Here is a 26267-nt window from a genome sequence, read left to right as displayed (position 1 = left end):
TAATGGCTAAAAGTTATCTTTAATATCTTTGTGATTGTTTTAAAATGCTATTTTATAGAAACATTTTCTCTTATGCCTCATAGGATTTAGTTGACCATCATGATACAGTTCTAATCAAGATATTAAACTATTTTTCCTTTTCTACTGGTTTTTGTATTTTCTTCTCTCAGTTATTCTCCTATTCGGCTTCTTGAAGTATGTGTTCCACTCCCCAAAATATTCATTAAGCGTCAGGCCCCATTAAAAGTGTCCCTGCTTCAGGATCTGAAGGACTTTTTTCAAAAGTAAGTTCAGTCTTTAAAAATAATCTTTTTTTGATTATTTACAGCTATTGTAAAGTATTAGGTTTGTTCATTTAACTTTCTTTGAAAATGTAAATAACTTTTCTAGTTGTATGCTATGCATGCTTGGTGTGCAAAAAGAAAGTTGTAGATGTTATAGAAACATACTAAAAAAGAAGCCTAACTCTTTTAGACATAACTTAAAACTTTCAAGTACACCCATTTAGGTCTTATTTGCTCTGCAAAACTGTATGTAATTCCGAATTAGGTAAAACATTATTTCAATTATGTTTTGTATGTAACTTTTTGTTTCTATTTATGTGAGATAGAAAATTTGATTCACTCTTTCTAGTGTTTAATGTTCTCTCTTTCTATTGTTAGAGTTTCACAGGTGTATCTTGCCGTTGATGAAAGACTTGCATCTTTGAAAACTGATACGTTTAGTAAAACAAGAGAGGAAAAAATGGAAGATATCTTTGCACAGAAAGAGGTAATTCATTTCTTTGGTAGAAAATTCAAAAGTTAATTATTAACTTACTAGAAGTTTCTTTTGGGGTATGTCTATATAGTTTCTCTGTCTCCTGAAATTGTTTCTGTTCCTTGTAGATGGAAGAAGGCGAGTTCAAGAACTGGATTGAGAAGATGCAAGCAAGGCTCATGTCTTCTTCTGTAGATACCCCTCAGCAACTACAGTCAGTCTTCGAGTCACTTATTGCCAAGAAACAAAGTCTCTGCGAAGTGCTGCAAGCTTGGAATAACAGGTATGATTTTGCAGTCTGGTTTTCTTTAATATTATTGCCACATTTGTTCCAATATCATATCTAAAATCTTAAAAATCTTTAATTATTGATGTTTCATTTTGTGCTCAAGTTAAAGAAGCTTTTGTTTTCTGTCACCCTCCTTTCTTCTTTGTATTTTAAAATTTATGTGCTTTTCTTTAGGTAGTTTGTGAAGATGTAAAAATCAAAGAGGAGAACAGCCTTTAATGCTATTTCTCATATGATTTGAAACAATGTTGTTCAGATGTGTGTGCTGTTAAATTGTTTTTAACTGAATTAGTACGCCTTGAGTGACAGTTGGTTTTTGGCCAGCAATTCCAAATACATTGGTGTGTTTATCTTATGCCTTTATTTAAATGTACATTTTTAGAAGTATTTTTCTTTATAATAATTTGCTATTCTTTTACAACTATAGTCATATCAGCAAATGCTCCTGGTTAATTAGATATGACAAGAACTTACTCTTATATATCTTCAAAGACTGTGGTAATCCCAATAGGAAAACTTTGTGATTTCAAAGTTGTAAAGAGAAAATTTATAAACAGCACTCATGGTGATAGAAACAAGCCATATTCTTTTTCTTTTCTTTTTTTTTTTTTTTTTTGCCTTTGGCCACAGGTTGCAGGACCTTTTCCAACAGGAAAAGGGTAGAAAGAGACCTTCAGTTCCTCCAAGTCCTGGAAGACTGAGACAAGGGGAAGAAAACAAGGTATGAAATGTAGTCTTGTCTATCCTAAGTATTCCTAGATGCCTAATTCCAGAAAGTGAGCTACTATTTAGAATGCAGTTCTTAAAGTGTGGTTCAAGGACTCCTGAGAGTCCAAGACCCTTTCAGGGACTCTGCAAAAACGTTTTTTTTTTTTTTTTTTTGAGATGGAGTCTCACTCCATTGAGCAGACTGGAGTGCAGTGGCGCAATCTCGGCTTACTGCAACCTTTGCCTCCTGGGTTCAAGCGATTCTCCTGCCTCAGTCTCCTGAGTAGCTGGGGTTACAGGTGTGTACCACCATGCCCAGCTAATTTTTTATAGTTTTAGTAGTGATGGGGTTTCACCATGTTGGCCAGGCTGGCCTCTAACTCCTGACCTCAGGTGATCCACCCACCTCAGCCTCCCAAAGTGCTTGGATTACAGGTGTGAGCCATCATGCCCGGCCCATTTTACTTTTTAAACTGCATATCTGTATAAAGCTAGATTTTCTTTGTATACTTCAATCATAACAGTATATCACAACAGATTACATGCAGAAGTCAAATACAAATCTAGCTATTTTCTATTTAGTTAGACGTTGACATTAAAGATATTTTTGTCAGTGTCTACATTTTGTCAAATGTAAAACAGTGCCACTCTTTCACCATTTTTTTTTTAAATTTTAGAAAATTGGTAACATGTTTAAATATTACTTATATTAATGGGTTTATTATTTATAAATGAGTTAATGCACATTTAAAAACTTTTAGTTTTACTTTCTAATAAGGTAAAAATTTCTAAGGTAAACAAAAGCTATTTAAAAATATTAACGGGCATTTTAGTAATTTTTAAGGGTGTAAATGGGTCCTTAGACCAAAAAGTTTAAGATTCACTGGATTAAAATTTTTTTTTGAATGCGATTTTCATATTTTCCATGACAACAAAGTATTTACTTCTCTGCAGATAAGTGCGATGGATGCATCTCCACGGAATATTTCTCCAGGACTTCAGAATGGAGAAAAAGGTTTGGTCCTTGAGTCTGGTGATCGCTCGCCATTGTATTTAAAGGAATTTCTTAGTGTATATGTTGTTTTAAACTGAGCAGTTTTTCTGTTACTATTGCTCATAGACTTTTTTCCTTCCTATAGAGCATTTATAATCGTATCAGATTAAGATTATCGTACAGTTTATTGTAATAAGATAAATCAGGTTATAGAAATACATGAAATATAAAGAAGGCTGCTATTGGAGAAGGAAAAACAAAAAGTAAATTGAATTTCTGTTTTGCTTGTTACAAAGTCAGTTCCCAGGTTTCATTGCAAAAATCTTAAAAGTTTAATTTACATTTTTAATGTCACTAAAATATTGTCTAGAGTTAAGATGTCTTTCACAGTATTTCATTGAATAAGTTGGTGTCATCATAGAAACTTTGTGGGGAAATTTACATTGACTGTAGAACCAGGAGCTCAACTTAATCTTGGCATTTTTCTATTATATTTGTTTTTTCTCTCCCAGAGTAAATGTGCATTCTTTCTCACAGTGTCCTAATTGCATTCTCTATTAAACTCCCAAACTTATATTTAAGTAGGCATTGTGGTATAATGGATAGAGTGTTGGATAGGAGTCAGTCTTGGTTGACAGTCGCAGTACTGCCACCAGGATTTGATTGTAGTCAAGTCATATATGATCTTTCTGGATTTTTATGTCCATTTCTGTGACATGAGCTACATGACCTAGATGATTTTTAAAAAGTGAAAATTCCATGTTTTAGAAGGTAGGAATAGGAATGAGCATTTAAAAAATATTAGACATGGATTTAACGTCTGTAAATGACTCATTTAAAATTGTGTTTTTCTTTAGAGGACCGCTTCTTAACAACTTTGTCCAGCCAGAGCTCCACCAGTTCTACTCATCTCCAATTGCCTACACCACCTGAAGTGATGTCTGAGCAGTCAGTGGGAGGGCCCCCTGAGCTAGATACAGCCAGCAGTTCTGAAGGTAGAGGTTAAGTCACTTTTACTATACTTCGTTGAATCTAGGACTGAAAGATGTATCATTGATTTACATGTGTCACCAAGAAGGAGAAACTGCTGATTCTTTAACATAGTGCTCTTATCCCTTAGAATTTTTCTGTTTATACTTAACTATAAGTATTTTTTAGAAGTAGCTTATTATATTATTACTTCATTTAGTTACATTACTTGACATGTAAATATCTTAGTATCAAAATGTCACTTAGCTTGATTTACCTTCTGAGGGTGTTCCTTTCTTAAGTTTCATACAGCACATGGCTACTGCTTTGTAAGAAAATTAGAGAATTACAGCCATTTCTCTAAGGACAGATATTTGCTTCACAATAATGGATTCATGCCTTGCTTTCTGTTTAGGTGCTAACTACTTAGTTATAGTATAAACTTTGAAATTAACTTAAAAATTGCTATTTAACTCAGGTGTAATAGCCATAGTGCTTCAGAGACATTAAAAAAAAAAAAAAGCGTCCCTTGGAGTCAGTGCTGTGCATGCTTCACTGTTGTTTCCTGTTTTATCTCATAGGGGTCTTTTCCCTTGATCAGAAATTTTAAACTATTATTGGTATAGCATACGTATGTCCATATTCCAGAAGGGAAAAGAACCAAAGTCAGCAGTTTATACTTGTTATTCTCCATGAATATTAATATATAAGTAGATTATTTTTCATTTTAGATGTGTTTGATGGGCACTTGCTGGGATCCACAGACAGCCAAGTGAAGGAAAAGTCAACCATGAAAGCCATCTTTGCAAATTTGCTTCCAGGAAATAGCTATAATCCTATTCCATTTCCTTTGTAAGTATTATTAAAACCAGTGGCTCTTGGCAGGGGGTGTTATTTTTTCTTAATTAAAAAAACTCTGTAGACTTGCTCTCTGCATAGTTCAGTTTGTTTATCTGATACATGATTTTTCAATTCTAAATTTTATTTTATCATAGTTAAAGAGATGTCTTTTGATATAATGTAATTTGTAGAACATATAATCATTATAATATAGTAGAGAGTGGATGAAGAAAGCACTAACCAGTGTTATTTATAAAGACTTGAATTACTTGCTCTGGAAACACTTGTTTGTGTATCTTTTTTCAAAGATATATGGTCACATCTACTGATTTAATACTAGTTATAAAAACATACTGCTGGTTGTATATGAGGTTGGTATTGCTCGTCTAATAATTTACTGGGACATGGCATTGTTCTAGCACTGAAGATGAACTACAGTGACTTGTACAAGTATTTATGTGATCTTTTTTGAATGGGGCCCATTCATATTTGGAAAGAATATAGGCTGGCTGTGAAAGTTTATTTTTCTTCCACTGGTTGACTCATGTGGCTGTCAAATGCTGCCCTTGTTATGGAACAAGTGTATCCAGAAGGTGGACATTTTTGTTAATAAGGATTTCTGCTTTTTCTTAACTGACTTATGTATTTATTCAGTCAGTATTCAAACTTTTATTTAGTGCCTGTTTTAGTGCCCTGTGATATAGAACAAGATTTATAAGGAACAGTCACTGATGTTAGGAGCTCGTAATCTTTGGGAAGATATGGTTAGGACTCACAGTACGGTATGTGATATGTTTCATGATAGTAAAATATAAAAGGTTCCTTTTTTCTCTGCTTTAGACCTGAATATCTCAGTTTCTTGATTGGGCTGGGATACCTCTTCCATTATAGTCTTTGTTTATGCTCTCACATTTTAAAGAATTTTTATTATTTTTTGAGATAGAGTCTCACTCTGTCACCCAGGCTGGAGTGCAGTGGCGTGATCTTGGCTCATTGCAACCTCTGCCTCCCAGGTTCATGAGATTCTCCTGCCTCAGCCTCCTGAGTAGATGGGTACAGGTGTGTGCCACCACAGCTGGCTAATTTTCATATTTTTTTTTTTTTTTTTTTTTTGAGACGGAGTTTCGCTCTTGTTACCCAGGCTGGAATGCAATGGCGCGATCTTGGCTCACTGCAACCTCCACCTCCTGGGTTCAGGCAGTTCTCCTGCCTCAGCCTCCTGAGTAGCTGGGATTACAGGCACGCACCACTATGCCCAGCTAGTTTTTTATATTTTTAGTAGAGACAGGGTTTCACCATGTCGACCAGGATGGTCTCGATCTCTTGACCTCGTAATCCACCCACCTCGGCCTCCCAAAGTGCTGGGATTACAGGCGTGAGCCACTGTGCCCAGCCTAATTTTCGTATTTTTAGTAGAGATGGGGTTTCGCTGTGTTGGCCAGGATGCTCTCAAACTTCTGACCTCAGGTGATCTGCCTGCCTCAGTCTCCCAGAGTACGGAGCCACTGGGCCTGACACTTTGTAATTTTTAAAAATATGGTTTTTTTTCTTTTTAATTGTTTCTCTTCTTTCTAAACTGCTTTTTGTGAAACACATCTTTTTAAATTATTCGGTCTTGTTCTTTCTCAAGAAGAATTTACTAGACCCTCCTTTTTACCTCCTGCTCCAGTCAGAGTAGGTTTCTGTTACATGTTCTTATGATTCCTATATGATGAATTACCATAGACTGAGTCACTTACAGACAACAGAAATTTATTACTCATAGTCTTGGAGGCTAGAAGTCTGAGATGAGGGTGCCAGCATGGTTGGATTCTGGCGAGGGTCCTCTTTTGGGCTGTAGGTTGCTGTTGTCTCTTTGTGTTCTCATGTGGTGAAAGGAGGCTGAGAGAGCTGTGTTCGGTCGTCTTTATGAGGGCACTAATCTCATTCATGAGTACTTCACTCTCATGACCTAAATTACCTCCCAGAGGCCCCACCTCCTTATACCATAACATTTGGGAGTTAGGATTTCAACATGTGAATTTTGTGAAGGCTGGATAAACATTCATTATATAGCAATTCCCTCATAGCACTTATCACAGATATTATATTTATTTATAGGATTGTCTATTTATTTACCCCCACTACACTATAAACTCGATGGTGCTTAGTTTTTTGTTTTCTTTTTCACCATTGTATTGTTAATGTCCTACACATGTAAGATCCTTAAACATAGTTTTTCTTCATATTGTATCCTTGGCATGTTTGGCGTTCAGTAAATAGCATTTAAATAAAATGAATGACTGTGCCTAACAATTCCTAAGTGAGTCATGGTTGGAGTCAGGGGAGCAAAATTTAAGTTGAAATGGAGCTATAGTGGGCTTTTTGTATGATAATAGTAGAGTGGCTGTGTTGCATTGTTTATTGTTGAACTAGTAGTATGTCTTCTCCACAATTTCTAGAAGAATTTTCTCTGTAGCTTACAATGGAACGAAATATGTTAGACTTCTGCCGTTCATTGTAAATTCTTTTTGAGGTTAGTATGGCCAGAGTCTTGGCAGGACGGAAAGGTTTGTTTGGAGTGACTATTGCAGAACCCTCTGATCTGAAACCTAATTAATTCTGATAATTTTCTAATTGCCTTCAAAAACTTTCTCTTGATATATATATTTTTTTCCTAATGATTCAAGTTATCAGGTCTGCATACATTTTGGCTTTCTTAATTATATTCTTAACTCTACAGTACGTAGTTAACTTATGTATTTTAAAAATTTGAATAGTGATCCAGATAAACACTACTTAATGTATGAACATGAACGAGTGCCCATTGCAGTCTGCGAGAAGGAACCCAGCTCCATCATTGCTTTTGCTCTCAGGTATTATTCATGGGACTTTGACTTATGTTGATATCTCTGTTAATCCCTTATTTTTGGGGTCTTTGATGTGGACTAAAGCAAAATGATTCAATACAAGCAAAAATATATGTTCTTTAGTCATGATAGCTTGTTCTTTTTGTACATAAAAATCTTCTCTGTACCCAAATAATGGAGTATAGAATGATTCCTAAGTATGCTCCCAATAACTAAATTCACTAGGTAAGTTATTTACTGAGCCTGGAATCCTCTACCCATTGTGTTAAAATAAGTATTCCCTTGTATCCCTTCCCTTAGTTTACTTGTTGACATAGTACTTGGACCATCCTGCCTTGTACCATCTGAATATCCTTTTTGTACTATTCACTTATTTTTTAATACCCCATATACGAGGTAAAATTTTTCTACTTAGAATGCAGCAGTCACCTCTTATCCATGGAGTATGTGTTCTAAGAACCCTTGAGGTTGTCTGAACCCACAGGTAGTACTGAATGCTATAAATATTATGTTTTTTCCTGTACATACATACCTATGATAAAGTTTAATTTCTAAATTAGCCTAGCCACAATTAGAGATGAACAACAATGATAAAATAGAAGAGTTATAACAATGTACTACAATAAAAGTTACGTGAATGTGCTCTCTCTCTTTCTAAATAGCTTAATGTTTTTGGACTGCAGTTGACTGTGGGTAATCGAAACCATGGAAAGTGAAACTATGGATGAGGAGGGACTACTGCAGTGCTGTTCTTTTGTCTTACTCCATAGACATTTCTGACTTTTTAGTTTATACAGCTACCATATATCTTAAAAATATATCCACTTTAAAAATATTTATATAGAGGCCGGGCGCGGTGGCTCAAGCCTATAATCCCAGCACTTTGGGAGGCCGAGGCGGGTGGATCATGAGGTCGAGAGATCGAGACCACCCTGGTCAACATGGTGAAATCCCGTCTCTACTAAAAATACAAAAAATTAGCTGGGCATGGTGGCTCGTGCCTGTAATCCCAGCTACTCAGGAGGCTGAGGCAGGAGAATTGCCTGAACCCAGGAGACGGAGGTTGCGGTGAGCCGATATCGCGCCATTGCACTCCAGCCTGGGTAACAAGAGCAAAACTCCGCCTCAAAAAAAAAAAAATTTATATAGTATGTCTAAAAGGGCAAAGCTTTTAAATCTTAAGAATATCTTGGTGGTAGCTGAACTTAGTTTAAGTAGAATCTAAGATGTTTAAAGCAATTTTTCCCACTGGAAGGCATTACAATTTTTAATTTTCCTTTTTAAATAGTGGTTACAAGGAGTCAGTTTATTCAACAAATATTTCAGTGTTTGCAAAATGTGATATACTAGGTGTTAGATGTACAGGAGTAAATAAGATAGATTTACATGCCTCTGCCTTTATGGAGTTTATAGTTTACTGTGTAGATAATGAGGAATTTTCTTTTTCCTTTATGAAATTCCATATGATACATTTTTAACCTTTGCCTTGGCCTTTGTGACATAGTATAAGCTTCTCGCTTTATTAGTCATAATATATTAATAGATAAGCAAGATAGGAAAGTCAACCAAATCAAAAGTATTTTTTGTTTTATTAGGAATAAGGATTCTAGTTGAGATAATCTTTTTTCAATGTCTTAGAAGAATAATACATCCTAACATGCCTCTCTTATTGCATGGCATTTATCTAAAGCAGGGCTCCCAGACTGCTAGTATAAGAGTCAGGTTTTTTTTTTTTCTTTTTAGTTAATAGAACAAATTTTTTTACTTAAAGTTTAGTGCTTTAAGTAGAAAAGCACTCTCGAGTTCTTTTTTTCTCTGTTGTACTAAACACTGAGGCTTCAAATTTAAGTTACTTGTTCAACCCCTGAAGTTATTTGATCTAAATGTTAGTAAGTAGGCTTTTAAAATCTTTGTGGAGCATGTTGATACTGGTTGGTGAGTCTTTGGGTCATGTTTTGTATTACCATCAATGAAGACATTGACCTTTTTCATGAATCTTCTACTTGATTGCTTGGTTTGTTAACCAAAATCATTTAGTTATGGAAACTTATAATGATTGTGCTTCTATAATGCAAAACTTACTGTAAAGCATTTGATTTGATTTACTTTTAAAGAAGACGTTAATGTTTAACGTTTTTCAACCTATTTCTACCCTCAGTTGTAAAGAATACCGAAATGCCTTAGAGGAATTATCTAAAGCGACTCTGTGGAACAGTGCCGAAGAAGGGCTTCCAACAAATAGGTGATTCATGATTGAGTAGAACCTATTTTAATTTAGTTATGTCATCATTTTCTATATGCTTGAACTTCAGTTTTATTATAGCATTTTATCAGTATAAAAATTTCTAGGATTCAGATAATGACACTCATATTTCAGCAAATAATTGAGACAACAAAGTTCAAATTTAACAAAAGAACAGTCCCTTAGGACTGTTTTATGGTAATTGTGATAGCAGTTAAATGCATATTGCAGATTTAATGACATTTTTGAAAAAGTGTTTTTATATAAAAAGTAATAACTTGTAAAATTGGTAAACTACTGCTTGACTTTGCAATTCAAAGTATCTATGAATTGTTTATAAGTAAAGGTCCTAATACTTAAAAACCAAATCCAAACCAGTTCTTTTGGCGTGTTTCATATTTTAGACCAGGCGTCCCCAAACTACGGCCTGCGGGCCGCATGCGGCCCCCTGAGGCCATTTATCTGGCCCCACCGCTGCACTTCAGGAAGGGGCACCTCTTTCATTGGTGGTCAGTGAGAAGAGCACAGTATGTGGCGGCCCTCCAACGGTCTGAGGGACAGTGAACTGGCCCCCTGTGTAAAAAGTTTGGGGACGCCTGTTTCAGACTTATAGACAGAAATTGTCACATGCTCATTATTATGATTCTTACTGAAATAGAGTTTCGAACTCTACTAACATAAAATTTTATCTGAATTATCATTATGGTGGCTAGTGTGAGAGAAATGAATTGATATTGTCTGTAATTTTTGACTTACGGGTGCGGATATAGTGTTTATGGACTTGGGGAACGTATTATAATTTATTCCTCCATACATTATTATAGTTACAGCATTTCACTTTAAGTGCAGCAGATATTTCAGACTTTTTCTTCTAGGTTCTAGCCTGTGTTTTATGTAAATTATGAATCAGACTTGATATTATTGGTGGGGTTATGTAGGAAGTAAATTAGTGTAGAATGTAATTAGCATACTTACTATTTTCTGTTTGACTTGTATAAAACTATTTTTTTCCTTTTTTTTTCATTTTAGTACTTTAGACAGCAGACCAAAGAGTAGCAGCCCTATTAGATTACCTGAAATGAGTGGAGGACAGACAAACCGTACAGCAGAAGCAGAACCACAACCAAGTAAGATGACACAGGGAGGAATATTTATAATTAGATTTACTTATAATTATGTTTTGAAAAAGAAAATACATAAAAACAAGTACCGTCTGTCAATGATTTGCTAATTCTGATCTCTGAAATATAAATTTAGTTATTTATGTATGTCCTCTTTATGGGTGTTTTGTTTTTCTTCCTTGATTCTTATCTCAAATATAAGTTCAAGGTATTGAATTTGAAACTTTTAGAAGCTCTTTGGTCTATGCAAAAAGGAGGATCTGCTTCCTAGAAGAGCTTTCACTGTAAAATATATAACCTAAGATAGAAAACAGCAAGTTACATATTTTCCTTTTTAGTTTTACAGTATTACTGTCACTATGAAAATAAATTTTCATGCATTACCTCCTTTTATCCCCATAATAACCACATAATAATAATTAGACATCCTTATTTTTCAGAAAATAAGTTAAAATTTAGATTTAGTAACTTGCTCAAGATTAGACAGTGATGGAGCTGGGATTTGAATTTGTGTCTCCCTGATGTTGTCAGGAACACATTCAGCTACAAGTAACACAAAATTCAACTGTAAGGATTTAAACAGGTGACAGCTTATTTTTCTAAAATAACCAAACCCGGAGGTTGACAGTTGTTGCCATTTTGTTTAGCTGCTCCGCATTGTTACAACGTTAGGAGAATAGTTTCTCTATGATTCCTTTAAGTTTTCCTCATGGTTAAAAGTGTTCCATTTTTGTTTGCATTTGAGGCAGAAAGAAGGGTGTTAGCTGTTCTCTTTCATTAGGAAAGCAGAGGCTCCTCCGTTAGTCTCATTGGTCAGAACTGAAGCTCATGGCCTCTGCTGACATGAAAGAGACAGAGAAAGTAGGGAGGAGCATTGTCCTGGTTGGCTTATACAAATCATAATCCTTTCCTGGTGCTGTACACATAGTTACATACCCTGCCCTGCTCCCTTCTTCCCACAAGTCTGTGTTCTGTTAGTGGGGAACCAGGTAGAAGTGGATATGGTTATTAAGGAGGCAATACTAGTGTCTGTTACCCTAAGTAAGCACCTTTATGATTGACATTTTCTGTCAATTTTGTAAATGATATATTTGCAAGAATTAGAATCATATTAATAAGTATGATGAATGAAGCTCAAAACTAGGAGTCAAAGTATGGAGCAAGCTTTAGTAAATTCTTAACTGTTCAATGGCCTTTTTTATTTTTTGAAAGATGCTAAAAGGGAAATCTTTATTTTCCTGTGTGAAACTGTAGGAACACAAATGATACAAAGATGTTACTGTTAACTGAATTATTTAGCTTGTGAAATTGTTTTGTGTTCGTTTAGTTAACTATATTGCAATACTGTAAGAACTCAGCCCTAATTTAATCTTGTTGCTTAAGGACTGACTTTGAAAGATATTTTTGAAAGGCTTTCTAGAGAATTTCCCATATTTTTATATTCATCTAGCTGAGTATTAACCCTCCATCTGTGTTTTTCTTAATATGGGTTTTGTTAAAAGCGGTGCTTGATTATGCAAAAACAACACGTGGAACAATAAGTAACATGTGGAACAATGTGCAAACCAAAGTATCTGCATTACTCAGATTGATTAGCTTCATATGGTGGTTACTGCTAATAAAGAAATGAGTTGAAAATTTTTATTTTCCACTTGCAGTGACCTGTACTCAAAATTAATATGTTACTTCTTATTTTTAGCCAAAAAGGCTTCTGGAATGTTGTCCTTCTTCAGAGGGACAGCAGGGAAAAGCCCGGATCTCTCTTCCCAGAAGAGAGAGACCTTACGTGGAGCAGATAGTGCTTACTACCAGGTTGGGCAGACGGGCAAGGAGGGGACGGAGAATCAAGGTGTTGAGCCTCAAGGTGTGTTAAAGAATAAATGTGCTTATTCAAGGCTTTGATTTACTTATTTTAGTTGCATATATTTCTTACAGCCTTAAATAGATAATTCTTAGTGCTGAAACTGGGGCATTCCCTCTGTTCTCACTTGTCAGTGTGGTAGACCGGAAAAAGCATGGCTCTGGGAGAGTCCAACTACTTTTAGATTTCACTGCCACCATGTACTGTGCAGTAGAAGCAGAAATCTTTAATTTCCATACCCTGTAAAGTGGAAAGAACAATGTCTTCCAAAGTTTATGTGACATTCCAGATGTAATACATCTGTCTCCTTATGTAACTCATAGTATATGCTCAAATGTTTTCATTCCACTACTCCCTCAAATGTTTTCTTTCTTTTCAAGCCCCTGTAAAGTTGCAGCTGTTTATGTCCCCTTCATTTTGACATTTAAAAATTATGTCTAGTGCCAGGTGAGATGGCCCATGTCTGTAATCTCATCACTTTGGGAGGCTGAGACGGCAGGATCACCTGAAGCCAGTAGTTTGAGACCAAGCCTGGGCAATAAAGCGAGACCTCTGTCTCTACAAAAAAAAAAAAAAAATGTGTGTGTGTGTGTCTACCTCATAGTGTTTGGGTATGGTTTTAGATTAGGAATAGGCAGACTATGCTGGCCTGTTTTTGTAAATAAACATTTATTGGGAAATAGGCACACTCATTCATTTACTTATCATCTGGTTGCTTTCACTTTATATTGGCAAGCTGAGTAGTTAGAACGGAGTGAAATATTTACTCTGTCTCTATACAGAAATAGTTTGGTGACCTCTGGGTTAGTCCATGAATTAGTAGTTTTAAAAATAGCAACTGCTGGGCCCAGTATGATAATTCCAGCATTTTGGGAGGCTAAGGCTGGAGCATCACTTGAGACCAGGAGTTTGAGATGAGCCCGGCCAACGTAGCGAAACCCAGTCTCTACTAAAAATATAAAAATTAACTGGGCATGGTGGTGCATATCTGTAATCCCACTACTTGGGAGGCTGAGGCACGAGAATCACATGAACCCGGGAGGTGTAGTTGGCAGTGAGCCGAGATTACATGCACCGTTGTATTCCAGCTTGGGCGACGGCAAAACTCTGTCTCAAAAACAAAAAACTGCTATAATAAATTTTGACTAGTAATTAAAATATCTGTTTAGTATATTATAGGCTGCTTGCTATTGGGCTGTAGCTATTTAAAATGTAATCCTTGGAAAGCTTTGATACTTCAAAAAATTATTTTAAAATGTGAAACTTACGGGGATGATTTGTTCTTCTAGATACTAAGCTGTATTCCAAATCTCTAATAATTACACAGAAAGTAGTAAGCTTGCAAGGCAAATCAGTCACATATTTAAAAAAAAATGTTCTGATTTATACTCTAGTATATTTTATGTTTAAAAATGTTAACATATTTATAAAGTTATATTTCTCGAGTATATTAATAAAATTATATATTAATGTACTAGTTGCTGCCTTCTGTGCAACTGAAGGTGAGCCTTTCTCATTTAACTTTATGTTAATTTTATATGTTATATGATTATATAATCATATATTATATATGTTATATGTTAATAAAAGTATATATGATATATATAGTATATGATACAATTTTATGTTTTAAAAAATAATTTATTCACATTTTATATATCTTAGTACATGATAAAGCAGTGCAAACTGTTGGGGAAACATTCTCCACACATGGGGAAAAATATAATAAAGAAGCTATGGTTTCATTTAGACAGTTTAATTGTATATCTAATCCTTGCTTGCTAGTGACTTGATCTAAAAACTGAGTTACTATATTGCCATTGTAGGAATCATTCAGTTGTAAGAAAAAGTATCCAACCTAAATTCTCAATTTTTCTAATTTACAAACTGAAATTGCAAAAAACCCATACATTTTTATTGTAATCCTTTAGACAGTTTAACTGTATATCTAATGCTTGCTTGATAGTGACTTGAGTAGGATATTTTTACTTTTAATTTGCTAAGTTTTTTTGTTACATCAAGGAAAAAGGAAAAGACAAAATGAACTGATACTTACTCAAAACTTTGGCTTTACTAATGATGTTAAACCTTTTAGATGAAGTAGACGGAGGAGACACACAAAAGAAACAACTCATAAATCCCCATGTGGAACTTCGTAAGTATGAGATAATATATCATTGGTTTGGGAGAGGGACTACAGTTGAGTCAACTCTATTATTTGAGAATTCTAGCTTTATACTAGATAAATATCCCAGTTCTTGAAATGAATATTAAGTCTGTATGCTGACATGAGGTATATTTAATCTATAAAATATGCATTACTTAATTTACAAAGAAATTTAATCAACAGTGTAATTTATAAATTATGCTTTCATTTCTAATATTTAAATATTTACTTACGTAAATAGAGCCACAGAGCTTTGACAGTTGCATTTACAATTGTGTATATGGGTACCAGATATGTATTACCCAGAATAATATGTACAGTACATTTTAAGATGTTTATTAAGAATGGTCATAAATGTACAGTGATGTTAATATGGTAGGTAACCAGCGTAAAATTAGAACTGACTCTCATTTTTCGTGTGATTTTTCTTATTTCTCTTTTTTTTTTTTTGAAAATATGTAAAGACGGTCATAGGATGTTCTTTAAGTTCCCCTGAAGATCACTTTAACAAAATTATGATAAATAGGGATTTAGATTTAACATGAAAATTGCCATCATGGAAAAACTTAAGTGGTTGCATTTGGCCGGGGCAGGCGATGAGGGAGCTGGGGAGGAAAAATATTTTCTGAGTCATAAAACTTTTTTAAAAAAACCTCTGTTTTATAGAGTTTTCTGATGCTAATGCCAAGTTTTACTGTCGGCTCTACTATGCGGGAGAGTTTCATAAGATGCGTGAAGTCATTCTGGGCAGCAGTGAGGAAGATTTCATTCGTTCCCTCTCCCACTCATCCCCCTGGCAGGCCCGGGGAGGCAAATCGGGAGCTGCCTTCTATGCAACTGAAGGTGAGCCTTTCTCATTATTTATTGATTGGTTCAATAGTCTCCATCTCTTTCCCTCAGAAAATGCAGCAGGAAGGATATTGCTTAATAAGAACTTTCATAACTATGACCTAATAGATTTAACAGAGGCATTTGTAACTAGATTTAATAGAGGCATTTATAAAGTTTTATTTGGTAGCCTTAAAAAGTACATCTTCTAGAACTGAGCTTAAATATGTTACTGACAAAAGTAGAGGGTCTTTGACTGTATGAATCCGCAGGATCCCTTCCAGCCCTTCAGTTAATTGAGAATTGTGTTCTGATCAAAATTTTCACTGTGACGTTAAAAAATATCCCTTAAAATCATAGAGCAACCTGATCACATAGGATCTTTGGAATGATGTATTATAGATTACAGTATATGTTGTGATTGAATAAACACATACAATTTCTCCCTTTTAGATGATAGATTTATTTTGAAGCAAATGCCTCGTCTGGAAGTCCAGTCTTTCCTCGACTTTGCACCGCATTACTTCAATTATATTACAAATGCTGTTCAACAAAAGGTAGAAATCTAAAACCATGGTCTATAATCAGAGTTTGGTGGCTTTTTTCACATTCTTTCTGCTAGCCGGTTCTTATGTTGCTATAAAGAAATACATGAGGCTGGGTAATTGGTAAAGAAAAGAAATTTATGTGGCTTATGGTTCTGCAGACTGTATACAAAGGTGCTGGCAGTGTCTGTTTCTGGTGGGCCTCAGGAAGCCTACAGTCATGGTGGAAGGCAAGGGGAGCCAGCAGGTCACATGGTGAGAGATGGAGCAAGAGAGTGGGGTTGGGGGTGGGGGAAAGTGCCACATTCTTTTAACTAACCAGATCTTGCATGAACTCAGAGCAAGAACTTATTACTGCAAGGAGGGCACCAAGCCATTCATGAGGGTTCTGCCCCCATGACCCAAATACCTCTCACCAGGCCCCACCTCCAACATTTTGGATAACATTTCAACATGAGATTTGGTGGGGGGCAAATATCCAAACTGTAGCAGTCCTAATGGCAGTTTTCTCTATGGTAAGATATATGCGGGACACAGATGGATCTCTGTTAGGTCGTTGAGGTATTACAGGATTCAGAGATCTTAAACTATGTATTTTCTGCCTTTGTTCTTTTTTTTTTTTTTTTTTTTTTATTCCACTGACACCTCTCCTATTTTGTTAGTGAGGAACCAAGTGATCTCGAGCAAGTTGCCTTTAATTAGTTTATATAAAAAATCACTTAAGACATTAAGACTGGATGAAATTAGGTGCACATTCAGTAGTTGGAAATTTTGCTGAGACTGAAATTTGAAATGTGTATTGAGAAATGAGTGGATCCTTCCTTTAGCTAGAAAGAGGCAGCCAATGGCCCAGGTTTGCCCACTTGTCATTGAGCAGCCACCAGTGCCCCATACCCCAACCCAGCTGCCACCTTAGAATCATGAAAGAGTTACATAGTTTTTTTTTTTTTTTTTTTTTTTAAAGTTATCATGGTTTATTGCATGGTCTTGGGGGAAATTACATGTCATAATAAAGTTTTTGATCAACTGGATTATTCCTTGGGAGAATGTTAAGGGTCTAATATTTTTACTGGCATTGCTGTTAAACTCACTTCTGATATTCAAGGATTTGAGTTGTTTTCAAGGTCCTTTGGTTTGTCATATTAATAGAAAATTATGTTCATATATTACATGGATAATCCTTATATTGGTATTAAATTATAAATAACCCTTTTTGATAAGAGTTTACTTTGACCTTCTCTTGATTAGAGGCCCACAGCATTGGCCAAAATTCTTGGAGTTTACAGAATTGGTTATAAGAACTCTCAGAACAACACTGAGAAGAAGTTAGATCTCCTTGTCATGGAAAACCTTTTCTATGGGAGAAAGATGGCACAGGTAAGGGTTTTGGGTTATGTGAAGCATTTAGCTACTGGAAACTTTTGTACTTTTGGTTCTTAAATATAATGAATCCGAGGGTAACTTCTTATTTTATAGTAAGTATTTAACTTTGATTACTAGGCCGTATTTTAACTTTTGACTTGCTAATCCTTGGAGAAAGAATAAAGAGGAATTATTCTTGTGGAGTGGTCTTAAAATTCAGCATATCCAATATTCCAGAATTACAGAATTGTTACAATAAGAAGGCAGATCTTTAAAGATTAAAGAGCTGAGGCCCAGAGAAATTAAGTGCTTCATCAAAATCACTCAGTTATTCCTAGACTCAGGTTAGTCTGGATTCTAAAACAGTGCTCTTCAAAGTGCTAGTCCTTGAACTGTTTCCAGACTATAATGAGATAAGGAAGCTGTGCTGGCATGTAATTCAGTGCACTGGTTTCTTCATTGAGAACATCTTCTATGAGAAAAATGTCAGCTGAACTAAATAATATGCTTAATAATGTAATTGATTTATATTCTGGCACTAGTTCCCTAATGTCATAGTGAGCCGGAAGCAACTGACCAGCATTGGTCTGCAGAATATACTATAGGTTGTACTGGTTCTGGTACTCAAGTCCTTTGTCCTTTGAGTGCACTGCTTTTGCTACCACCCAAATATTCCTACATTATGCTCTTCTACACTGATGTAAGTAATTGTCCAGAGTTTGATATTAAAACGTAGTTTCTTAAGACTATTTGCATCTTTCTCTCTCTCTCTCTCTTTTTCCTTTTTTTAACACTGCCTTGTGATCCAATGATATTTTTCTGGAGATGCTTGTCAATGTATCTTAAAGTTAATTAAATTGGCCAGTGTATTCAGAAATGTTTCAGTAATTGAGTATCTAGGTGTTAATTTTATATGATAGGATTATATCACTGTGTATTTTATGTACCGCACAATTATATCACGATGCATTTAAAAACTTAAAAATTACAATTCAATTTTTCTATAAAATTTAGGAGTGTATGTAATGGTAGCGAATACAAGGAGTCTTTCTGCCTTTTTTGTTTAATTACATTAATCATTTGTGGCAACCTATACATAAATGACAATTTTCCTTCTGCTAGGTTTTTGATTTGAAGGGCTCTCTTAGGAATCGGAATGTAAAAACTGACACCGGAAAAGAGAGTTGTGATGTGGTCCTGCTAGATGAAAATCTCCTAAAGATGGTTCGAGACAACCCTCTGTATATTCGTTCTCATTCCAAAGCTGTGCTGAGAACTTCCATCCATAGTGACTCCCATTTCCTTTCTAGCCACCTCATTATAGATTATTCTTTGCTGGTTGGGCGAGATGATACTAGCAATGAGCTAGTAGTTGGAATTATAGGTAAGTCAGTGTGTACCTTACTTATAGTTCATGAATAAGATTGTATTGAACCTGGTCTAGTAATAGCTTATTGAATATTTTCATAAACTTGCATTTGTAATTTCAAAAATAAGGTTTTTATTGTAGTCTCTTCTCATTTTCCTCATTTTCATTTTCATTATCTTTACCAAAAATATGTGAATTCAAAAAGTCACTCATAAATGAGTCCTTTTGTGATTGTTGTGAGGATTAAACAAATTAATGTGGAAAAAGCCCTGAGAACAGCACTTAGCATATTGTTAGCACTCAATAGAAGCTAACTATCATAGAAATAGTAGTAATAGTCATTGCTGTTGTCATTGGATTATTTATTAACATAGCTTTATTGCTAATTTTACTCCTTCTACCCCTAGATTATATTCGAACGTTTACATGGGACAAAAAGCTTGAGATGGTTGTGAAATCAACAGGAATTTTAGGAGGACAAGGTGAGCAGAATTTTTGTTTTGTTTAAATTGTTCTCATGTATTTCTTACCAGTTAAAATTTTAAAAGTGGATACTGATTCTTTTTTTAGTTGTAAACAATAAGTAGTTATCTCTGATTTCATGGTCATTTCTAAAATTACCAAACAATAATGAGAATTGTATAGGTCAGGAAATACTGGGTATAAATTTGTGTTAAAATGTCAGAGGTTCTCAAAAAGATTTTTTAAAAAGCCAGATGTTCTGAATAAGAGATTGTCTTTAATTAACAGTTGAGACTTCCAAGTTCTCTAAGTTTGCCTCATCTGTGCTTTTAGATGTCTCTCATCTCTAGGCAAGAGCTAGTCTTTTTAAATAGAAACTCCTACCAGGGAGGACCTTGTCCCATGGCACGTGGCACAGCAGATAAACCCTGCCTGCTCACTTAGACTGCTCTGGCGTGTGTATCTTTATGGCAGTTTATATGAAAGAACATGGTTGGTTGACTTCAGTTGTCCAGTCAATTATATAACAGCTTTTCCCCTTTTTTCTTTCATAATCATAGGTAAAATGCCAACAGTGGTGTCTCCGGAGTTGTACAGGACTAGGTTTTGTGAGGCAATGGACAAGTATTTCCTAATGGTACCAGACCACTGGACAGGCTTGGGTCTGAATTGCTGAAATCAAGCACATATTTTGAAATGGACTGTGAAGGAAGAGGGGACAGGAACAAAGGACCAAAAATAAGCTACATGTTTTATTTCTTCAACATGCTCACTACTGTACGCGGACTTTTCAGTTCTGTGGCTCTTTAGACTGTCCGTAATGGAATGGAAAAAAATCCATGAATTTGAACTTTGGTTTTTGATGCCTGTGCATTACCTGTCTGTAGGTTGGGAAGTGGCATGAAAATTTTCTTACTTAAGGTAAAATACAGACATGTTTCAAAGGGCTAAAGTTGGAGATGAGTAGATAGGGTGAAAAATGGGTTGAATTTGCTAACTTAATTGTTTTAAGAAGAAAACAATGTCATAAATTGACTCTCCTGGCATCGCGTTTGACACATTACTCAGAAAGCATTTGTAGAGCTGCTAAATTTGTTTTGTGTTTTTCTGTCATAATTTCATGTTACTTATTATCAGAATTTCTGAAACCTTTACAAAAATTCTGATTTATTCCATTAATGGCCAGTTGAACATGTAGGCATTTATTGTTTTATTGAGGAATTTGACTTAAACTGGGAATCCTGTCGTGTTGTTTGTTTTCCCATCTTGCCTGTTTTCGAGTATGTTTGATGTTTTTAATATTCTGTCTTCTCTGTGGATGACAGGAAGCTACAGCTTTTTAAACTTTTCAGTCTTTTTTGGAGATACTTTTAAAGCTTGTTTAAAACTTTTGTGCAATTGATATATTAAACTGCACTTACTTGCATATGCTCATATTCCAGGGTTTTTTTCTCTATTTTCAGGGTATCATAGTAAATCATTAGTAAATGAGTCTGTAGTCACTAAACCTTAATGGAATAATTATTAATGAAGAATTTTTAAAATATAAAAAATAAATTAGGCCCAATCTAAGAAATTGAGTGAGAAGGAAACACTTTTTGTTTGTTTGTTTGTTTTACAGAGGCAAAGTATCTTTTCAATATTACCAGCAAGTTAAGTGGCATCTATAAATTCAAAATATTTCCACTGTGGACATCCCCATTTTCTAACTTTCTATATATTGGATAGTTCTGAGTGCTGAGAAATGTTAAATAGGCTGGGTGTGGTGGCTCATGCTTGTAATCCCAGCACTTTGGGAGGCCGAGGCCAGCAGATCACCTGAGGTCAGGAGTTTGAGACCAGCCTGGCCAACATGGCGAAAACCCGTCTCTCTACTAAAAATACAAAAAATTAGCTGGGCATGGTGGCACACTCCCTGCTACTGGGGAGGCTGAGGCAGGAGAATTGCTTGAACCTGGGAGGTGGAGGCTGCAGTGAGCTAAGATTGTGCCACTGCACTCCAGCCTGGGCGACAGAGAGAGACTCCGTCTCAAAAAGCAAAACAAAACAAAGAAAGTTATTCTTAGTAAGGAAAGTCTTGTTTAATAGCGTTTTTGTTTATTTTAAAAAGTGATCAGAAGTTGTAAACTATCTTTGAGGAAATACTGCAACCCCGGAATATTTCCACTTCTTTTTTGTAAGAAGGATGTTAGGGATTATAAAGTTGTAAGGATTTCACTGTTTTCAGGCAGCCTATAATAATAGCACATTAACCTTCACGTTATAAGACATCTGGACAAGTTTAGTTGCACAGTGTGATGAATATTTTAAGTAGGAACATTATGGAAAGTTTGCTTTAGAGAATGAAGGCAGTAGTTCAGTATTTGGTGCTTATTAAAAATGTGGTTTGTTTTGAACTGGAAGCAAGTTGACCAAGTGATGCTAAGTTCCACTTGACCCCTTTTAAAAATGTGTATGTGCCTTTTAAGATACAGAAAACACTGATGATTTTAGTTTTGAAATCAAAGACTATTAAAGGAACTGTACAGAGGTTAAAAAAACTGTGGGACATGATTAACTTTTTTGGTGTCCGGAACAATGGATTTTGTATCTGATTTAAAATGCCAACACTGTTTTGTCTCTGTTCATTGTTTCTGTGAGGATGCCTAGGGTGATTTATCCTGTCCATTTCCTGTGCTCCTCTAGTCAAGAACACTTGAAGTACAAGGTGTCATCCCCTGGCTGCAATCAGGTTGTTTCTTTGTTTTTAGTTTCAGTTCTATGTGCATAGCAAGAATTCTCCGTGGGAATGGCTTCTGACAATAATGTGTCCTGTTGATTTTGTTTTCTGTGCCCATGACTTGAAAAAACTAGTTTTTAAGTTTTTATGTTTTAAAGTACTGCTGCCTTGCTGCTTAGTAGGTAACTTTGTGGCAGAAATTTTCAATATAACACATTCTGAAGCAATAGTTGCTGCCTTGCAAGGGTAATCTCTCCTTTTAAAATTGGACAGTATTAATGAAGGAGAAATATAAAATTTAACTTTCTATTGAGTGGTAGAACTGTATGTCTGGTCCTTTGCTGCTCTTATTTAGACCACTGTCATAGATACGAGATATTTCAAATATTGTGCTACTCAGTGTTAAGTATTGAGTGACTGTTTTCCTTTCCTTCAAGGCCTAGAGTATATTAATTCTGAAAAGTTAGGAATGAGTAAGAAATCTTAATACTTCTTTCCTTAAAGTACAGTATGAGTCCCAAGAATAATTGATAGTAGCAAGAGAAAACTATGTCAGTAACATGTTGCTTTGTATACAAATCTTATTTATAAATATGAAGCTTTTTGAGGCCATCAAAACTTATTAAAAAATAGGAAGGATTTACTTTTTCTAATTCTGACCTAAGAAAAATAATGGGAACAAGCCGTTGCAAGCTCTTTTGTAATCTATTGAATACTTTATAGATATTCAAAATTTCCTACAAATTTTTTCCATGATTTAGCAGCGAGTGGTTTTCTAGCTTTGGCTTTTAATAGGCCTTGTAAACAGTAGGGTTATATTGACATCAGCTTTTGTGATGACTTTGTGGTCATCAGCATCATGGCATTTCACCCATTTGCAGTGAGCTTGTGTAAAACTGCTAAGGAAAGTAATTACCTGTAGAAGTTTGCTGAGCTTGAAGAGTGAAAGCTGTTGTAAATGAGCCTGATTGTATAACCGGTCAGGCCATTCATTATTCCTTAAGTGTTAAGATACTGACTTATGCAGTATTCCAACCATCTTGTGCAATGCCTTTTTTTTTTTTTTTTGTAACACAGGTGCAGTGTATTATAGAAAAAATAGAAATTACAATCATTAGCAGTTTTATTAATACTGCTGTGTCAGTTTTGTAAAAAATGTACATTATGTCTTTTGACAGGTTGAATTTTAAACTAGAGAAATGACATTGTAAATCATAGTAGCCTCTTTTAATGTAATATGAAAAATGCAACTATATTGAAAGTACTTAATGTATTATATTGTATATATTTCTCTACTTTGGTTCTAGCTATTTTATATGATTGACATGTTATTTAAAAGATAACTGCCTTGAACTTTTGGAGACTTGTACTGTAAATAAAGACAACAATAAACTGAGCATCTACTTACTCCACTTAGTTTTGAATCCGCTTGAAGAAATGACAGCAAAAGGAAACGGAAGTCTGTGCAAGCCTAGTCTCCCTGTTACTGGTGGAGGGTGTCCAGGTTCTTGGCATTTTGAACAAACAATTGGACAGAACACACGAAGCAAGGAAAGAATGAAGCCACAGAAGCAGTGTTATTGAAAACAAAAGTACATTCCATAGGGGTGCAAGAACCCCCGACACAGAATTTTCTGGGGTTTAAATACCCTCTAATTTCCCATTGATTACTTGGTGTACCCTATGTAAACGAATTAGTGGCCTGCAATCAGGCTGAAGTGAAGTTGCAAAGGTTACACCCTATGCAAGTGCCTGGTTTGTGGAAAACAACCAATCAGAGGCTGAAGTTACAAAGGTTACACCCTATGCAAGTGTCTGGTTTGTGGAAAGCAACCAATCAGAGGCTGCAGTGAAGTTACAAAGTTACACTCCTATGCCAATGTTTTGTTGCAGAAAGGAGGCAGAGATACTTCCGATTTTCCATCTGCGATGCGGGAAAGGAGGGAGGATACTTGAAAAGGGAGTAGCCTCTGGTTTTTTGCTACTTGGGTGTGGAAAGTTGGGATTTTCCTTTCTAGTTTAGAAAGTCAGTGTGAATCAGCCTTAGGTTCTCTGCCTCCAGACTATTCTGCCTCACCTGGCCTGGCAATGTTGCTTTCTGTTCATTCTGTTCATTCACTTTCTGGTTGTTTAACCACTGGAGACTCTGTAACTTAGGTAAATCCACAGTTCATTTCAGCCAATAATGGGCAGGTGGCATTGGCCTTCTCTCTTCTGATAGGGCCCTCAAGGGAGTCACGCCCTCTTCCATTTGCGATTGGCTAAGTTCTTGGGTGGGCAGGGCTCTCTGCTGCCAACAAGTCTAACCTGTGGGCACTAGGCCGGGAGGCCCGCATCCTGCCTGGGTTCATGCAGGCGATGGTGGCTGAGTAGAGCGTGCCCTGAAAGGTGGTTGGGCTGGGGGCTGGCTGCACAGGGAGAACAGGAAGTGGCAGACCCGTGGGTCGCCCAGTCGCTGCCTCCATGTTCTCGTGCGGGGCAGGAGTGGATGTAGCTGGGGAGGCAGCCCACTCTCCAGTCCCCATCCACCCACAGCTTTCTTGGGTCGAAATTATCAGATATAATTCCTGCTTTAATTCTAAAAATGGAGACTTTTAAAAAATGATTTTTCCCTAGAAAATTATTTTTATGCTTTGAAGCAGTTTGTCACCAGCATGGTGCTTTTTTCTTTTTCTACACTAAACAAAAGCATTTCTTCAAGAAAATGGGACTTGGAACAGGTAAGCAGTGCTCTCCGCTTGTTCCCCTGCCCCCGCGGGGTCTCACACGGGTCCGTAGGACGCTGACAGGCTGGGCGAGTAAGCCCCCACATACTGTGTGTGCTGGGCCCACAGGACAAATTTGCTGTGGCGCAGCTGCATGTCCTTGACATCTGTTATTTCCAGCAGGAGAATTGAATTGTAGGAATTCTTTACATACTATGGATGCTAACTCTTATCAAATACATGATTTGCAAACATTTTCTCTTATTTTATAGGTTGCCTTTTCATTACTGTGTCCTTTGATTAGCAAAAGTTTTTATGTTTGATGCAGTCCCATTTGTTGATTTTGTTGTTGTTGTTGTTGCCTGCAATTTTGGTGTAATATTCAAGAATGTGGAACATGTCATATCCACATTCAATGTCCTGAAGATTTTTTTCTGCGTTTTCTTTTAGAAGTTTTATTGCTTTGGATCTTTGGGTTAAGTCTTTAATTTTTGTATGTGATATAAGGAAAAGGTCCAACTTCATTCTTTGCATGTAAATATCCAGTTTTCCCAGCATCCTTTGTTGAGGAGACTATCTTTTTCCCATTTAGTGCTCTTGGAGCTGTTCTTGGAGGTCAGTTAGCCGTGTATACATGAGTTTATTTCTGGGTTCTCTATTCTGTTCTATTGATTTGTATATCTGTCTTTATTCCAGGACCACAGTTTTATTCTTCTTTTTCAAAATTGTTTGACTCCTTAGAGCACCTTGAGATTCCATATGAATTTTAGGATGAATTCTTCTACTTCTGCAACAAATGCTATGGGAATTTTGATAAGAATTGCATTACACCTGTAGACTGTTTTGAGTACTATTAACATCTTAATAATATTAAATCTAATCCATGAACATGAGATGTTTCTATTTATCTCTTCTTTAAATTCTTTTAGTAATGTTTTGTAGTTTTCATTTTATAAGTATTTTTTACCTCCTTAGTTAATTCCTCAGTATTGTTTTCTTTTTGATGCCATTGAAAAGGGAATAATTTTCTTGTTTTTTTCAGATGCCTTCACTGTTTGTGTACAGAAATGTAACTAATTTTTTTGTGTATGTTGATTTTGAATCTGGTAACATTACTGAATTTTAAAATTAGTTCTAACCTTTTTATTTTTTTGGTGGAATCTTTCATATGTTTGTTGGCTTTATACCTGTCTTCTTTTGAAAAGTGTCTGTTCCTTTTACATTGTTGGTGGGAGTGTAAATTAGTTCAACCATTGTGGAAGACAGTGTGGCGATTCCTCAAGGACCTAGAAATAGAAATTCCATTTGACCCAGCCAATCCCATTACTGGGTATATATCCAAAGGATTATAAATCGTTCTACTATAAGGACACGTGCACATGAATGTTCATTGCAGCACAGTTTACAATAGCAAAGACCTGGAACCAACCCAAATGCCCGTCGATGATAGACTGGACAGGGAAAATGTGGCACATATA

General features: G+C 35.7%; 1 protein-coding gene across 15 annotated transcripts in view; it reads left to right on the top strand.

Moving 5' to 3' along the window:
• Positions 1 to 23492, top strand: part of PIKFYVE (phosphoinositide kinase, FYVE-type zinc finger containing) — a 98302-nt gene extending 74810 nt beyond the window's left edge. For all 15 annotated transcript variants that reach the window (XM_074399145.1, XM_010336388.3, XM_074399151.1 and 12 more), the window contains 18 exons: positions 171 to 284; positions 663 to 771; positions 888 to 1042; positions 1679 to 1769; positions 2711 to 2771; positions 3608 to 3745; positions 4451 to 4571; positions 7319 to 7414; positions 9567 to 9650; positions 10680 to 10777; positions 12471 to 12635; positions 14728 to 14787; positions 15466 to 15642; positions 16081 to 16184; positions 17421 to 17549; positions 18657 to 18918; positions 19311 to 19385; positions 19926 to 23492. In XM_074399145.1, coding sequence (XP_074255246.1) covers positions 171 to 284; positions 663 to 771; positions 888 to 1042; positions 1679 to 1769; positions 2711 to 2771; positions 3608 to 3745; positions 4451 to 4571; positions 7319 to 7414; positions 9567 to 9650; positions 10680 to 10777; positions 12471 to 12635; positions 14728 to 14787; positions 15466 to 15642; positions 16081 to 16184; positions 17421 to 17549; positions 18657 to 18918; positions 19311 to 19385; positions 19926 to 20041 — 2155 coding nt within the window. In that variant the 3' untranslated portion in view covers positions 20042 to 23492. The remainder of the gene's footprint in view (positions 1 to 170; positions 285 to 662; positions 772 to 887; positions 1043 to 1678; positions 1770 to 2710; positions 2772 to 3607; positions 3746 to 4450; positions 4572 to 7318; positions 7415 to 9566; positions 9651 to 10679; positions 10778 to 12470; positions 12636 to 14727; positions 14788 to 15465; positions 15643 to 16080; positions 16185 to 17420; positions 17550 to 18656; positions 18919 to 19310; positions 19386 to 19925) is intronic.
• The last annotated feature ends 2775 nt before the right edge of the window (positions 23493 to 26267 follow it).

This window comes from Saimiri boliviensis, chromosome 5, assembly GCF_048565385.1.
Source record: "Saimiri boliviensis isolate mSaiBol1 chromosome 5, mSaiBol1.pri, whole genome shotgun sequence".
In the NCBI taxonomy this organism is placed as follows: domain Eukaryota; kingdom Metazoa; phylum Chordata; class Mammalia; order Primates; family Cebidae; genus Saimiri; species Saimiri boliviensis.
Note: the sequence above shows the minus strand (reverse complement) of the source record. Positions and strands in the feature narration are given on the sequence as shown.